The 17,701-nt window shown below is 35.8% G+C and overlaps 1 protein-coding gene and 1 pseudogene across 1 annotated transcript; both read right to left on the bottom strand.

Annotated features, from left to right (window-relative positions):
• Nucleotides 1-3,294: 3,294 nt before the first annotated feature.
• LOC118729404 (olfactory receptor 6C2) lies at nucleotides 3,295-4,233 on the bottom strand. The gene has a single exon (XM_036456896.1). The coding sequence runs from the start codon at nucleotides 4,231-4,233 to the stop codon at nucleotides 3,295-3,297; it is 939 nt and encodes a 312-aa protein (XP_036312789.1).
• Nucleotides 4,234-14,689: 10,456 nt separating this feature from the next.
• LOC118729487 lies at nucleotides 14,690-17,038 on the bottom strand (annotated as a pseudogene).
• Nucleotides 17,039-17,701: the final 663 nt, after the last annotated feature.

Raw genomic sequence — 17,701 nt, 5'->3', positions numbered from 1 at the left:
GACACAGACACTTACCCATGGCTGAGGTGAGGGAGACAGTGCAGATTCCTGGAGCCTGGGGAGAGTAGGGTCCAGGAGAAGTGGCAGCGAGTATGGCACCAAGTTATACCTGAGCTCAGGACCTGGGCAGCCATTTTGTCCTGAAGAGATAGCCCCTCCCTCCAGTTTCCAGGCAACCAACACATCCACACCCAGATCCCACCCTGAATGGCACAAAGGATTAAAAAACAACAACACAAAACCCCCCCTAAATAGTCCCTGATAGTCCAAAGGGACTGGCCTGAAGACAGCATGGAAGACTGGGATCTTAAGCCAGCCAAAGGAACGACACTTGCCTTTTTCATTTTTTAATTATTATTTTATCTCTTTTTTTCCCCTTTGTTTCCCTGTTTTTATTTGTTGATTTATTTTATATTTATTTTCGCATTATTTTTCCATCACTCTATTTTGTTTGTTATTTGTTATTTTTTATACCTTTTTATGAAATCCATTTTTTGGGTAAATTTATTATTATTATTACTATTATTATTGTTGTTATTATTTTCTTCTCATCCTCTTTCTTTTTATCCACCCATCCCCTTTCTAATTCCTCTACACTGAACTGACAATCTCCCCAATTCTTAACCTTATTTTCTGTATATAAGCGAGGCTTCTACAGATTTTGCCTCACCCTCTTTGCTGGGTGTTTGGTGTTTGTATTTTTTGGGTTTTATCTATTGGTTCTGTGGTGTTTTCTCCGTACACAAAATGGCAGCAGAATAGACAAATGTGTCCCGAGCCTTGTTCCAGAGCAGACAGAATGAACAGCTGAAACATACAACATCCAACTTGAATTGGCGAAGAAGATTCAGCGGGTGATACCGTTTGCAGCTGGGAAGGGCATGGGATCCCTGAATAAAGGTAAAATCAAGGATCTGGGCAGGAGAGTCTGCCAGATCCCCCCCCCCCCCTCTCTCTTTCTCTCTCTCTCTCTCTCTGATATATATACTCCTTTTTCTTTCCTCTCTTATCCTTTTCTCTCCCTTTGATATCATTTGTGCTCTCCTTTCTCTCCCCTAATTCTCTTTTCTCAGGTGGTTACTTGTAGTGCAGTCATAGGTGTCTTGAGTATATTTGTGCTTTGTTCCCTTTGTGTTGTGTCCTGTTAAGAAGAATTTTATTCTGTTTGGCCAGGAGCTAGAGAGTGAGCCACATTAATCAGACACCTGGAGAGGAAACTCCATTCATGAATGGGTCAATAACACCCCAGACACAACTACAGGAGCAGGAAGAAGGCACTAGTGAGGGAGAGGGTATGAGGGGAGGAGAAAAAGAGGAGTGTGTGGTTATGTGAGGTGTGTGTGTGTGTGTGTGTGTGTGTGTGTGTGTGTATGAGTAAGGCACAGTTAGATCCCGCAGGACATTTAGGGGGCAGGCTAAATGGGCTTGCCTAACTACGCAGCCTTGGCTACCATTGCAAACAGTATAGGAGGCCAGCTTGTCCTCAGAGGCCTCGCCTTTTTGAAGAGGAGAGCTGCTGTAACTGGGAGCCCAGCCTCACCTCCACCCAGGGTGCCCTCAGAGAACACCCGAGACTCTTCAGACACCCCTGCCAGGGATCTTCCACCTCAGCTGTGGTCCCACAGTGAACAAGTCTCCAGCCTGTTCATAGCAGCACAATTTACAATAACTAAGATTTGGAAACAGCCCAAGTGCCCATCAGCAGATGAGTGAATTAAACAACTGTGGTATATCTACACAATGAAATACTGTGCTGTGATAAAAAAAAAAAAGGAGTTCTTACCATTTGCAACAGCATGGATGGAGATGGAGAGCATTAAGCTAAGTGAAATAAGCCAGTCAGAGAAAGATAAATATCACATGATCTCACTCATTCATGGAATATAATGAACAACATAATCTGATGAATAAAAATAGATCCAGAGACAGAAAAACATGGATCAGACCATCAAACCTCAGAGGGAAGGCAGGAGAGGGTGGGGATAAAGGGGAGAGATCAACCAAAGGTCTTGTATGCATGCATATAAGCCTAACTAATGAACACAAACAACAGTGGGGTGAGGGCATGAGTGGGGGGAGAGGGGGAAAAATGGGGGAATAAGGACATATATGTAACAACTTAATTAAGAAAAAATAATAATAAAATGATAAAAATAAATAAAATAAATTAAAAATATATTAAATAGACAATTATAGAAATAATCCATATGATTTAAATTGCTCATTTAAAAAATATATTTATTGATTTCAGAGAGGAAGGGAGGAGAGATATATAATAGAAACATCAATGATTAGAGAGAACCATTGACTGGCTGCCTCCTGCATGAGCTAACTGGGGATGAAGCCTGCAACCCAGGCGTATGCCCTTGGCCGGAATCGAACCTGGGACCCGTGAGTCAGCAGGCTTACGCTTTACCCACGGAGCCAAGCTGGCTAGGGCTAAATTATTCATCTTCTGAGCACTGTGATGGAATCTCATGCCATCCATCTCTGTCCCATCTGGACCTGAATTATTCCTCTGTTCACACTGTATGTGCTACCTGCTAATTATCACTAAGTAGCCGTCTAACTTACCAGATAAACTATTGTGGTATTACAGTGCTTATGTTCAAGTAACTCTTATTTTATTTACAAACTAGAGGCCCAATGCACGAATTTCGTGCTAGGGGCTTGGCTCTCGCAGTGCCAGCTGCCTTGGCCGGCCCTTGCAGCCTCAGCCGGCTCTTGCAGCTTCTTGCAGCCTCACCCAGCCCTTGCAGCCCTGGCTTTGTCCGAAGGTCATCCAGAAGGACAGCCGGAAGTTTGCGGGGCTGTTCAGTCTAATTAGCATATTAGGTCTTTATTGTATAGGATAGCTCCAAAGCATAAAAGTAGTAATGCTGGCAATTCAAATATCCCAAAGAGTAGCTATGAGGTCCTTCTTTTAAGTGAAAAGTTATGTATGCATAGGAGAAACACCATAGTATGTACAGGGTTCAGTACCATCTGAGGTTTTAGGCATCTATTGAGGGTGTTGGAACATATCCCCTCTATATATGGGGACTACTGTACATTAATGATTCTAGTTCAATTACTTGGAAATATATTTTATAGGTTCACAATGAGGAAAAACATGAAGTTTGAGCTTGATTTGAAAGAAGAGAAAGGAGTTCAGTTAAGGTGAGTTGCAGTATTAAATACCGTTGAAAAGAGTACTATGAGTAAATCATAGGCACAAAGCAATGAAATAAGTTAGAAGCTGTTAACTATTTAGAAGACTTTCTTCTTTCCTTTTACTCTGATTCATCCAAACTTCTATTTCGTTGAGAGAAATAGTATCCTTTTGACGAAGTTATTGAAAGCTTGTTTCACTTGCTTATTCCTCAGGGTGTAAATGAAAGGGTTCAACAAAGGTGCAACAGAAGTAGTGAGCACAGAAACACCTTTATTTATGGCCACCTCATCCTTTGCTGAGGGCTTGATGTAGATGAAGATGCAGCTGCCATAGGTGATGGAGACCACAATCATGTGGGAGGAGCAAGTAGAAAAGGCCTTTTTCCTTTGCTGGGCAGAGGGGAATCTCAAAATTGTCCTCATGATGTACGTGTAGGACAGAACCACACACAGGAGGGTGATAATGAGTGCAAACACAGCCACCAGGATAACCATTTGTTCAATCACCCATGTGTCTGAGCATGAGATCTTTAGGAGGGGGCCCGCATCACAGCTAAAGTGATCAATAGCATTGGAGTCACAGAATTCAAGCTGGAGGCCCAGGCTCAGGGGTGGGAGAATGATCATTAAGCCAGACAGCCAACAGCAGAGGATTAATAAGGTACACACCCTACTGTTCATGATGGTCATGTAATGAAGGGGCTTACAGATAGCAACATAGCGGTCATAGGACATGGCCGCCAGGAGAAAAAATTCTGTTGCTCCAAAGAAAATAACAAAAAATAGTTGGCTTGCACAAGCATTATAGCTAATGGTGTGATCCCCAGTCGATATACTGTACAAGAACCTAGGAATGCAGACGGTGGTAAATGAGACTTCTAAGAAGGAAAAATTTCTGAGGAAGAAGTACATAGGAGTTTTCAGATGGGAGTCCAGCAGTGTGAGGGTGATAATAGTCAGGTTCCCTGTCACACTGAATATGTAGGTGAGAAATAGAAAGATAAAAATCAAAATTTGTAATTGCGGGTCATTCGTTAGTCCCAGCAGGATAAAAGTTGTTACTGGTGTGTGGTTTCTCATCACTGAAGTTTGAAATCCACCCAACCAACATGTAAAAATAAGAGATTTTTATGACGACATAGGTATTCAAATTCTATAGCAAAAGAATATATTTAAAAACCAAGCAAAGCAGTCTACATTTATTTTCTCCTTTCTCATTGTAATCAATATTGCCACTATTTCAATAAATTTCCATAATATTACTTGTATGAGCAGTAGATTATTCTTTCAGGATTCCAGTTTTTGTTAAATGATCCAACTTTTTCTCAGATCATTATTTACTCTTCAAAATTTATAAATGTCATTTATTATAATTTATTATATGAATTGGATTTACAAATAAATTAGGAAAAAATGATGATATTGCTTAAACCTTCTTTATCCAAGACAAACCTTAGATATAGGACATATCCAGATGACTAAGAACATGAATTCTCTTCAATTGTTCCAATCAAAGGATTGTTTTAAGAGTAAGCTGCATTTCTCCTGGAAAACAAACAAACAACAATGAAAACAAAATATAATAATGGATCTTGAGATTTTTCTTTGTCTATTTATTCTTCTTCACTTTTATTCTTTCTTCTGAACCCTAAGATGGTACAATGGGTAATTATATTATCTGTAGTGTTAGAAAATGTTGAGTTCAAGATGTTTACAAAGAAATATCTTCATATGTTATTTTTCAGTTAATTGACTCTGGTATCTTTTTTCTCAAAACCGAAAGCTAAAATTACATTTAATATCACTAACTACAGTATAGTCTTCCAGGCAGTGCCTTTTGCATTATGTTTTTAATTTCTTTAAAAAGAAAGCAGTAGTAGTTCTACCTTTTCCTCTTACCTCTACTTAGTTTAGGCTTTAAGCCTCTGCAACCTGACTTTCACTTCCAACCCCTCCCTACTGATTTTCTAACACCTACAGGAACTTCATTACTATAAAGCCCAAGGCTAGACTTCTGTATTATAAACCTCATTTAAGTTATAAAAAAATATTCACTTTAGTTCATTATAGCCAGGCACCAGGGAAGAGGGGTTAGGTGACAGTGGAGAAATTAAAAATCAGAATAATATCAGTATGATCATCAAGTGTTTCATATGCATATTAATATTTGAGAACCATCCAGACAGTTAAGGAAGTTGTTGCCCATTCTTGACATCACCACACACACTGAATAGCCAGATTATTATAATCTCTGAATGCATAATAATGTGGCCACTTAGTGTATATCCTATGTAATAAAAGGCTAATATGCAATTTGTCCCCTTGACCAGCAGGCAGGCTGGCCAAACGCCCATGTCCCCTCCCCCTGGCCTGGCTGGCTGGACCACACACACACACACACACACACACACACACACACACACACACACTAGTGGCCAGATATTATGCGTTCAGAGATCATAATAATCTGGCCACTCAGTGAATATCCACATCTCCTTTCCGATCGGTGCTGTTCATTATATCATTGTAACCACTTAAATTCTATATTTACATTATAATTTCAGATACGCATGAAGGATGAGTAGAATACTAACTGGCTTCTTTTCCCTGTATTATAAGTCTTATTTTGTTAATATTATTTTTGAGCATTATGTATACTCTATTTCTAATTGCTCCTCGTCATTAACCATTATTAATTATTTTCAATGATAACTATGAAAATATGTCGTATCTGAATACATAGTCTTTAGGATTTCTGTTAGCTTTTTTCTTCAATGAATAAAATGGGATCTCCCCAGGAGACATTAATTAGTTTTTCATATGAATCCTTTTTCACTCGGTTGCTTTAAAATATATCATACAAATAAAATCAATTCCTTTGTTTCTATGGACATGTGTCTTATAAAATTCCATGAGACACACATAGCAAAGCCAATCTTGCTTTGAAGGCACGAACAAAAAAAAATGGATTAATAACGAAAACAGATTCCTTAGATGATCCTTCTACTACTAAAGGAGTAATCTCTTTTTGAGCCTTCAATCAGTAGTTTATACAAGGTAATCTGAGATTTTTCATGCCCCATCACCCTCTTTCTCTACGCAAATTCTATTTTTGCTTTTGTTAGATAAGATCAGTTTATCAGTGATTTTTCTTACATGCAAGTTGTGAAGACTAAACCTCATTTAAATTAGCACTGGGAGGGCCTGTAGGTGAAGATCACACCCTACCTACCACTCATTGTCTTACCTCCAACAAGATATTTTTCTATTCTACTCCTCTAACAGGAAGAAGGAAGATCTTCCCTCAATAGACAATTACTCAGCCAACGAAAGACCGTTAAAAATCAGCCAATGAAAAGCCACTAGATGTTAAACTGCCGTGGACAAAAGCCAATCTGAATTCCCACTTTTCTCTCTAAAAGAACCTCTTCTCTTTTATTTCTTTGGATGAGCACAAAGATGGCCATTAGGTCACATACCCCAAAGAGTAATTTTTTGTGGTCTAGATATTTAAATTTATTGAAATAAAATATCATATATAATAAAAATATTAAGGGTGTTATTACTGGTTACAGTTTTCAGTATATTAACAAGAAATCGAACATTATAATCCAAGAATGACACCAACTTTGTATCACAGCGACTATCATGAAATTAAATGTTGAATACCAAATTGTGATTCCTTTTTTTCTGGTAAAATATCTGGCTGTAAATTTGTTGAAGGCCAACAAAGTGAAATTGTGTGCTAAAAATTTGCTATGCTTCATTTATCCTTTGCTTTTCCCTTAAATTTGATTTATCTTGGAAATATTTTTCTCCCAATGACTCTAGGACCATAAAAAGGAACAAACTATAAAGTAACTAGAAATTGACAAACTTGCTCTCATCTTCTTTTCCACCCTTCTCCTTTGAATACACAACAGGCAAAAAAGGTCTTAGTGAAATAAGCTTTTCAATTTTGGAAAAATGTGTTTTATTCTTGGAAATTGTAGAGAGAGCAGTTGAGAGTCTAATAAAAAGGAACCAGAATAGTATGTGAATGTATGTGATCAGGCTTCCATAACCCTAAATGGATCATGCTTCTTGTACCAATACAGTTTTCTTACACCTCTGCGGAGTACTTCTTAAGCAACGCCCTCTTAGGCTCTCAAATGATTGCCAGGTGTATTTAAATCACTTTTCTTCTCCCTGTTTTCCTCTTCCCCCAGCCTTTGACAAGCAGTATTCTTCTTTCTGTTTCTAGTAATTTGTTTTAGATATTTTCAAAAAATATAATCATATAGTTAACACACACACACACACACAGAGAGAGAGAGAGAGAGAGAGAGAGAGAGAGAGAGAGAGAGAGAGAGAGAGAGAGAGAGACTGTTTTCAATCTTGTTGCTATCTTGTGCAATAAAAAGTGTCTCTCAGTCATTGAATTACTGAATTACGCTGGTGAGTAATTTAGATATTAAAGGAACATTTCTGTTGAACTAATAAATGCGTAGGAAGAATGGAATAGCATCTGCTTAAGTTTTTAACAATAGAAAGATATTAACAAGTTAGAAAGTGTTCAAACTTGCCCTGGCTGGGTAGCTCAGTTGGCTAGAGTGAGGTCCTGACACACAATGGATACAGATTTCACCCTGGGTCAGGGCACACACAGAATCAACCAATGCATGCATAAATAAGTGGAACAACAAATTGATGTTTCTTTCTCTCTCTCTGAAATCAATCAATAACATTTGTTTTTCACATACTAAAGGTTTGGCTCAGTGGATACAGTGTTGGCCTGGGGACTGAGGCATCCAGGTTCAATTTCAGTGAAGGGCACAGGCCTGGATGGCAGGCTCAATTCGCAGCCGATCAATAATTCTGTTGCATCATTGATGTTTCTATCTCCCTCTTCCTTTCTCTCTGAAATCATTATATATATATATATATATATATATGTATATCTTATTTGAAAAAGAAAGAAATTGTTCACATTTTAAGCAATGTAATATTCTTTTGGGTATAAATTCCAGGGATTTGGAAAGTATATTTCTGTATGTTCTTGAGATTGCACTACATGGGTGGCTACTTATGGATAAAAAATATAACCCTGGCTTTGCCCTTAGTCTTAGAAAGGACTATTGTATAATTCATAACATTTATACCACAATTTTCCATATTAAACATTGAAACAAGCTTAATTAACCATGTTTAGATATGCCAACAAATAATTTTTTTTTATCACTCAAAAAGGAAGGTAACTCACATATCTATCTACCTTATGACCCTTGTCCTTTTGATAATTTTCCATGGTTTCCACCGGCAGCTCCTCATTGTTTTTAACTGTGTCCTGGGCAGGAAGACATGTCTCTACGCCGGTCTAACAGGGTTATCAACCTACCCTTACTCTCCAGGGATCTTCTGGAGCCTCTCCCTTCTTCAAATTTCTCATTTCATATCATGTTAAGACTCTCATTAGTTATTATTAGTTATTCTTTCTTACTGTAAATGCTGGAAACATTTTTCTTTGTTCTCTGTCACAAAGGGGGAAAAAATCCTAAGGTAAGGGAGGAGAATAAAAGAACTTCCTCTGGGTTTTGGGAAAACTATGATGGCTTTGAGCAGGAAGTTGGCTTTCCTATTCCCCAAGTAATTATATTTATGTTTTTTGCTCAGTCTTCTGGAGGTGCACTGGGATCACCTGAGTGAAAAAAATAAATAATCACTGGAGACCGAGGTTCTAATCTCACTAATAAATCTTTTGCATCATAAACTTTGGCAAAGCAACTAAAGTAGCAGCATCAGGAATGCTGTTCTTTGAGACACTAAGATAGAACAATAGCAGTAGACAGAGGCCAGGTGCTCATCCTAGTATTAAAAAAAAAAAAAAAGCACAAGCCTGATTTAAGTATAAGCAATTTGAATAGCTGAAATATTTTGGTTTAGCTAATTTCCCATGATATAATAGCTTGTAAAGTCTTTATTTAATATGAAAATATACACCAAGACAAATTCTTATGTATTCAATGATATTGTCGATTAAATTTATATTTTTTAATCATACCATTTCCCCCAAAATAAGACAGTGTCTTATACTAATTTTCTCTCCCAAAGTTGCGCTAGGTCTTATTTTCAGGGGAGGTCTTATCTTCCCATGCGCTAGGTCTTATTTTCGGAGGATGTCTTATTTTCGGGGAAACACGGTAGAAGCATTTATCTACTTTTGAAAAACTGGAGAAATATGACATATATATTCTTTATTCTGCCTACAGATGATACTTTTTAAGACCATTGTTATATGGATGACTCAGAAACAGTTTACTTATTTAAAAAAAGACAAACAAAAAACAGTGATCTAATGATTTTGGCTTTGAAATATTTGCTCCTGAAATTTTGAAATATTTTTATATTATAAAAGGAACCCATCTGAGAATATTTTAAAGACAGAACATTACCTTAGAAATCTCCTCTTAGTCCGTCTTTAACTACATTCCACTTTATCCTTAATTGATGAATTCATGGGGCCTTTTGTTTTTGTTTTTGCTCTTCATCCTGCTCAGATATTTGGGGAAGTGGGGAAATAGCAAAAATAAACCAACATTTTTGGATGCTCATATTCCTGTGACCCATGTATCATTCTTAACACTGTGGCCAACCAGTTTAAAATATTCAAGGCAAACAGGTAGAGGACTAGTTAGGAAACAACTCTAACTTCACCTTTACATTTCTATATGATTTCAACATTGGCATAAACCCAGGATAAGTTTTAATAAAGCTATTCTCTACCAATAAGAAAATTAAGCATAATCCATTTGATAGTGAATACATTCAATGCTAAAAAATATAACTTCTTTGACATAGTATCTGGTTGTTGAACATACTATTATAGAAAATTAGGATATCTAAAAAAAAACTGTTTGTGACATTGTGTAGCCAATGTCACCCCAATAAAAATGAAAAAAATTATGTGTTAATTAGTATCAAATGGTTACCTTATTGCTTAACATGAACATTTCCTAATTAGATATCAGGTGCTTAAAATTATATATGTGCCCACAAACACATATACTAGTACATATGAAGACAACTTCTTTAAAATGAAAAAAAATCCACATTGTAATTTTTATAAAATTATATTTGTTTCTAAAATAATACTTGTTTGGTGATGAAGTCTCTAATAATTCAATTATTAATTAAACCTCTGCTTTTTAAGTACTCCTTTAAGTGCAAGGGCTGATGCTCTAACCACTGACTCACACTAGCCAGGACTCATTGTAGGTATTTTTTTTTTTTAATATATATATTTTATTGATTTTTTTACAGAGAGGAAGGGAGAGGGACAGAGAGTTAGAAACATCAATAAGAGAGAAACATCAATCAGCTGCCTCCTGCACACCCCACACTGGGGATGTGCCCGCAACCAAGGTACATGCCCTTGACCAGAATCGAACCCGGGACCCTCCAGTCCGCAGGCTGACGCTTTATCCACTGAGCCAAGCCGGTTTCAGCTCATTGTAGTCTTAATTTGTAATTCTCAGATGATTAGTGATGTTGAACATCTTTTCATATGTCTATTTGCCATCTGTATGTCCTCTATGGAGAAGTGTCAATTCAGCTGTTTTGCCCATTCTTTTAATTGGATTGTTTGTTTTCTTGGCGTTGAGGTGTATAAGATTTTTATAAATTTGGGGAAATTAATTCTTTATCATATGTATCATTGGCTATTGCTTTCTTCCAGTCAACCTTTTAATTTTGTTGATGGTTTTCTTTACTGTGAAAAAGTTTTTGGTTTAATGTAGTCCTATTTGTTTATTTTTTGTTGTTGTTTCTCTTGCTCAAGGAGATGTATATCAGAAAAAATATTGGTACGAGAAATGTCTGAGATTTTGCTGTCTATGTTTTCTTCTAGAATACTTATGGTTTTGACTTACATTTAAGAAGCCAATCACAAAAGAACAGATATTGCATAATTTCACTTACATGAAGTACCTAGACTAGTCAACACCATAGAAATAGAAGGTAGAATAGTGTTGTTTGGTCTGAGGAGAGGAGATTTGCTGTAAGCATGGTGCTTTTAGTTGTCAGTACTGCATTGTGCACTTAAACATTTTGTAAGAGGGTAAATCTCATGCTAAGTGCTCTTCTTTCGATTAAGGAAGATGTCCCCTTTAACCAAGCCATTTTAGTTCAGTGGTTGAGTGTTGACCTATGCACCAAGAGATCACCAGTTGGATTTTGGTCAGGGCATATGCCCGGGTTGCAGGCTCGATCCCCAGTCAGAGGCATGCAGGAGGCAGCTGATAGATGTTCCAGTCTCTCTCTTCTTTCTTCTCTCTCTCTCTCCAAAAATAAAAATAAAAAATAAAATAAAAATCAATAAAAGCATATTTTAAAAAAGCCAATAAAAGGGGCCCTTTCATGTTCTCTTCTAGGAAGTTCTACAAACAGCTTCACTAGAAGGAAGAGGGAGGAAGCACATTTGGAACCCAGGCTGTAGACTCCTAAACAGCCCCAGACAATATCTGGGCAACCTTGAGGTGCAGCAGCAATAGGAGGGAGATGTCAGATGCCTAAAGATTTTCAGCAAAGGTAATCTCTGATGGGATGCTTACAGGGAGGTGAAGCCATATAAGGAAGAGAGAATAGGCTGACATCCAATATAAAAGCCTGTGATTACTTTAGGATAATGTTTGGCAATTAGAAACCATTTTACGGTGATGGGGAGAGGAATGCTGTCTTTTTTCAACTCCGGGGATCATACAGACCATGAATCTTCTTGCTGTGTTTGACATTATATGTGCTCCCATAAATTGTTCCTAGTTTCTTAGCAAGCACGATTTGTTTGTAATTCATATGTTATTGTAGGAACCATGGCCAGGAAAAGAATAAATAGGTAGGCAGTGTGATGTATAAAAAGGTAATGGTATTGGAATGTAGATATAAATTTGCCCTGATTCTTTTGAAACTTGTGAACACAAATAGCAGCATGGTGTTTGTCAGAGGGAAGAGGCTGAGGGGAAAATAGGGTCCTAATATTATATATGGTGAGAGGAGAAGATTTGACTTTGAGAGGTGGGCACATAGTGCAGTATGCAGATCTTGTAATATAAAAACCCACATGCAAAACCTATATGATCATGTTGACCAATGTCATCCCCAATAAAATTATTGTTTTTTCAAATTTATATTTGACCTGATTCACCTGCAAAAGTTGCTTTCCTTTTTCTGAGTTTCACTTTCTTGATCTCAGTGAGAAACTGGTTTTATATCAGGAATACAAATTAATCTCATCTTACAAGCCAACTCTTGTACTGGTACTGTATCGAGAAGGATTCTGAATTCAGATTCTCACTTTTTAAGAAATAATTATGCAACTGATTTTCAGTTGTGTGATATATCCAAGGCATAGTGAGGTAAAGAGGCATATCTCCTTTAAATGCTATCCCTGCATGAGAAAAGATCTATAATTCCCTGAGGATGAAAAATTCAGTTATTCTAAACATTTTATTTTCTTGATGCTTGAGAATGGAAATATTTTATTAATTCCTATTGGTAATTTTGTTTATTTTTTATTTTTAATCTTTTTATTAATTTTTAGAGAGAGAGAGAGAGAGAGTGGGAGAGGGAGGGAGAAATATTGATTCGTTGTTTTCCTTATTTATGCATTCATTGGTTGGTTCTTGAATGTGCCCTGAGTGGGGATTGATCCCACGACCTGGGCATATCTGGACAACTCTCTTACCAATTGAGCTAGCTACTCGCCCAGGGCTCTTCCTGATCGTTTACCCTACACCAATCTTCTACAAAAATATACGAATGTAGACTCTGTCTTTTTGGTATCAAAAATTTATAAAACATGTATAAAGTGCAGAACCTAGTCATTCAATTTATGAAGGTTTTCAGTTCCTTCCACTGTATGTTCTGGTTGTGAACTCTGATAAACATAACTAAACTGCAGTTTGTGGAATCACCCTTACCCCCACACACATGGTTTAAATAAATGGCTTTTGTATCTAAAATATATAAATATAATACAATAAAATATTGGGAAAGTTTTGATAACACAGCTCTTAGAACTTTGTTTATTTTTAGTATGTTCTTCTATGGTTAAAATATGCATTTAGATTATCTGTTGTCTTAAGAGTATTTTCTAAGTAATACTAACATCCTAATAAGTTAAAAATAAGAATGTTCTGATATAATTAGTACCATAATTACATTACTACCATAAATTATACAACTTTACCATTTGTTCGGCATCTAAAATATTATAATGTTATAATATTTATGTTTCACATTTTTATAATATTATAATTGCAAACATTTTTATTTTTAGTAATTAAGCTTTGCATTAGTTCAACTATTTTCTTCATTTTTATTAATTTCCATATTATGTTTATTTTCTTTGAATTTTCACAGGTTTAATTTTTATTTTTCAGTTATTAGGGTTCTGATTCTCACCTTTAATTTCAATATTCTCAGTCCTACTAATTAAGTGGAGTGAGCTACATAGGGTGATTGTTTGAAAACAGTGAAGGGAAATGATCTTTGAACTCCCCTTATCTGAGTACCAATAAAATGTGTTCTCTGCTCCTTATATGCATATTAAATAGGTGTGTGAATATTTAGCATTGATTTTCAATGACTGAGTTTTTATGATTTCCCACTTCTTTCTATTTTCTTATAATGTGATATTCTAAAAGAGTCACTGCATATAATGTAAAAACAGCTATTTCTAATAACCCTGTTTATAGCACTCAGCCTTCCCAACAGCGGCAGCCTGTATAATCCAGTTTACTGTTTAATAGGAGGTGTGTAACCCAAAAAGATATAGATAAATATTTTGGTGGATAGAGTTGGTGGGAAAGTAACCTCACAGCTCCAAATAGCCCATTTTCATCTCAGGAAATAATTATGTATCTGCTATTTTATCCCTATATAGATTCTGAATAGTAGATTCAATAGAATAAGGAAATTAAAATAGGGAGGACACCAAGCCCATTGCTAGACATGATCATAAAGCATAATTTTCTAAGTATTTATTCCATCACTAACTCTGCTTTGTTGTGTATTTTATTTCTGGTCATTTATTTTGATGCAGGACTTAAATAGTTTATCTAGAGCATAGTATTTATCTTTTGGAAATGACATCAATACTTAAAGTCATACCTCACAATCACTTCATGTTATACATGTGTGAAATACTGAGAATGGCTATATGGACTTGGGAAAATTATAGAAAAAAGGTAAAGAATACAGAAAAATAATTTGAATATAGAAAAATAAAATAGAAAAAAGCTATAAAATGACTTTCAAGTCTTTGACCACTGAATATAGTTTGAATTCTACACCTATTTTCTTAAAATATTTCAGTTTTCCCCCCATAGCATTTGCCACCACTAAAGTACTAGGTAATTTACTTTTCTATTATGTTGACTATTTAATGTATATTCCCTCACAATGGCTGAAACTTGTGCATGCTTTATTCCCTGTGCATGCCTACTACCTAGAACAATGGACTGTATTTATGTGTGGTTTATTTGTGTTTCAGCTACAGATTTCATAGCGGGTAGTGTTCATTTGTCAACAACATATTTTTGGGAAAATCATTAAGGGCCTGTTTCACTTGCTGGTTTCTTAAGATATAAGTACAAAGATTCAGCCTGGGAGCAACAGAAGGATTAAGTACTGCTACCCTTTTGCTCAAAGTCACATATTCTTTTGCAGATACTTTTACGTACATGTATATGCTCCTCCCATAAGAAATGGAAACCACAATCATATGGTAGCCACAAGTAGAAAAGGCCTCTTTCCTTTGCTGGGCAGAGGGGATCTTCAGAATTGTTGGAAGGATGAGAGTGTAAGAGAGAATCAACACGGCCAAAGTTACCATGAGAGTGAATACTGCTAAGAAAAATGCCATAGGATCTAGAAACTTTGTGCAAACAATCAGCCACAAAAGAGAAGAGTCACAAGGGAAGTGGTCAATAATGCTCAAGTCACGGAAACCCAGTTGGAGTCCCATAATCACAGAGGACAGGTATTGAGGAGTTGATTACAAGTTGGAGTCGATTACAAGTTGGCTGCATACTTTGTTACTCATGATAGTTGTGTAATGTAGTTTTGCAAATCTCCACATAATGATCATAGTACAGAAGAAAAAACTCTGTAGAACCCACAAAGATAAAAAATGCTTGGGTCACACAAGCCTTACAGAAAATGGTTGTATCTCCTGTAGTGATGCTGACCAAAATCCTGAGAATACAGACTGTTTTGAATGAAATTTCTAAGAAAGAGAATTTCCTGAGGAAGAAATACATGGGATTCTTCAAACTAGCATTTGATAGTGTTGACATGAAGATGGTCAGTTTTCCAGTGATACTCAATAAGTATGTGAACAGCAGAAAGAAGAATGTCACGGCTTATAACTCTGTCATCCCTAAGTCCCAGGAGAACGAATTCTCTAAATTCTTAGGTCTGTAGGTAAAAGTTTCCATAGATGTCATCTCCTGATATGATTTTAAGTACGTTTGTAGTGTTCTTGTTCTACAAAACAACAATGAAATGTGTAGTAACAAAAAGGACAGTATAGTTCTCCATCAAAATTGCAAACTCATATCAGCAATTAATTTGCTTGTTTTACTTAACAATCTCAGATTTTAATCACAGCTTTTATAATTACCTATTTTACATTTTTTATTACTTACTTAACACAGAGAAGGTGCTTTTTTTTAAGTCATAAGAATGGGTAATAATTATAAATACTTCATTTACTTCACTGTGGAAGTAATTCATTTGGGAAGATTAAATAAGCTATTGAAACATATAATATTTTTGAAAACTTAATATTCATAAAAGTCTGCTTGCTAATTTTGCCAGCAAAAAATTCATTGAGTCAGAGTACATTCATTTTCTAAATATGTCTTGGTTTCTGTTATAGTAAAAATTAAGCAGAAAATACAATACTTGTGGCCAATTCATTGAGATTCATTCCCATTTGCCTTTAATCTACACTTACTCTATTTGCTCCTTTTTGACTAAAATTTGCACAACACAAAGTCAAACCTTTTTAATACACAAGGTTGTATGGTAAAAGTTCTATTTTGAATCTTTAAATATAATCAGTCATATAACTAATGAAAAAATAAGAACATTCCTTGTAAGATTAAATAATTATTCTAGAAAGTTGTTACATTATAGCCTTTACCAAGCTCAGCTTTCAAAAATAATAATTAGACAACTTTCCTATTTACCAAACTGTAGTTTTGGAAGATGTGATATAGAAAGAAAATCATATTGGAAGGAAGAAACATATATAACAACATCAATAACAACAATAATAAATTTTATAAGAAAATATAATGAGTTTTATTATTATTGTCACATTCATTATTATTTATATCATACCAAAGATCTAAATGTGCCCCAAAACACTTTCAGTAGGTCCTATTGAGAACCTCATTTTGAAATGATGAACTTGAGGTACTGAGGGGTTTGGAACTTGTCCAAGGTTACATAGGCAGTATGTGTAGATAGGTGAGCGTTTGGTCTGTCTCCTACTGCACCATTCCTAGTGCTTAACGCAGATTCTGATTTGATTTTATTTGATGAATTAAAACATGAATTAATGATTGAATAGTGTTTATGCAATCAATATTAGAACTGTTCTCAAACCCCAAAGATTTTTGTAGCTATGCAGGCATAGCTCTGCATCATGAATCAATTGTTCTGAACTAGTCAATCCTGACATAAAGATACCAGAGCAGTGTGTGTCAACAAAATGGGAACCTTAGGTAATGAGAATTTGGAATCCTAGGAAGGTGGGTATTCAACCTCCCGAGAGATGTTTACCTGTGTAGGTTAGTATGGTGCTACACCTTGCTGGTACCCATACTGCCATTTGAGACATAATGCATGGACTTTGAAAATATTATACAAAGCAAAATAAGTCAGTCAGAGTAAGTTAAGAACCATATGATTTCACTCACTTGTGGGACACAAAACTGAAACTCATTGGCACAGACAATAGCGTGGTGGTTCCCAAAGAGAAGGGGGTAGGAGGTAAATAATGGGAAAAGGGGGCCAAATGTACGGTGATGGAAGATGATTTTACTTTGGATGTTGAGCAGACAATGAAAAATGTATCAATTTTGTGATATTCTTAAGTAACCAGGTTTGGTTTCATTGATATTTTAAATTTTATTTTTCTGGTTTCTATTTTATTGATCTTCATTATTCCCTTTCATGTTTTGTGTGGTACTGGAAAGAATGGGTATTCTGTTGATGATGGATGGAATATTCTAAAAATTTCAGTTAGATCAATTTGGTTCATAATGTTGCTCAAGACTTCCATATCTTTACCTATTTTCCTTCTCAAAATTTTTTTGTAAGTTATTGAAAGTATTGAAACATCTGACTCCAATTGTGCATTTGAGTGCTGAATTCAACTACATAGTGTTAAGTTAAACTACAACTGTCAAGCTGCTTGATTTGCAAAGATTGGTTGGTTTTGAATATGTAATTGGGAAAAATCAATGAAATAATTCTGTAAAAATCTATTGAGATACAGAAT

This window comes from Pipistrellus kuhlii, unplaced genomic scaffold (assembly GCF_014108245.1).
Source record: "Pipistrellus kuhlii isolate mPipKuh1 unplaced genomic scaffold, mPipKuh1.p scaffold_m20_p_3, whole genome shotgun sequence".
Lineage (NCBI taxonomy): Eukaryota > Metazoa > Chordata > Mammalia > Chiroptera > Vespertilionidae > Pipistrellus > Pipistrellus kuhlii.
Note: the sequence above shows the minus strand (reverse complement) of the source record. Positions and strands in the feature narration are given on the sequence as shown.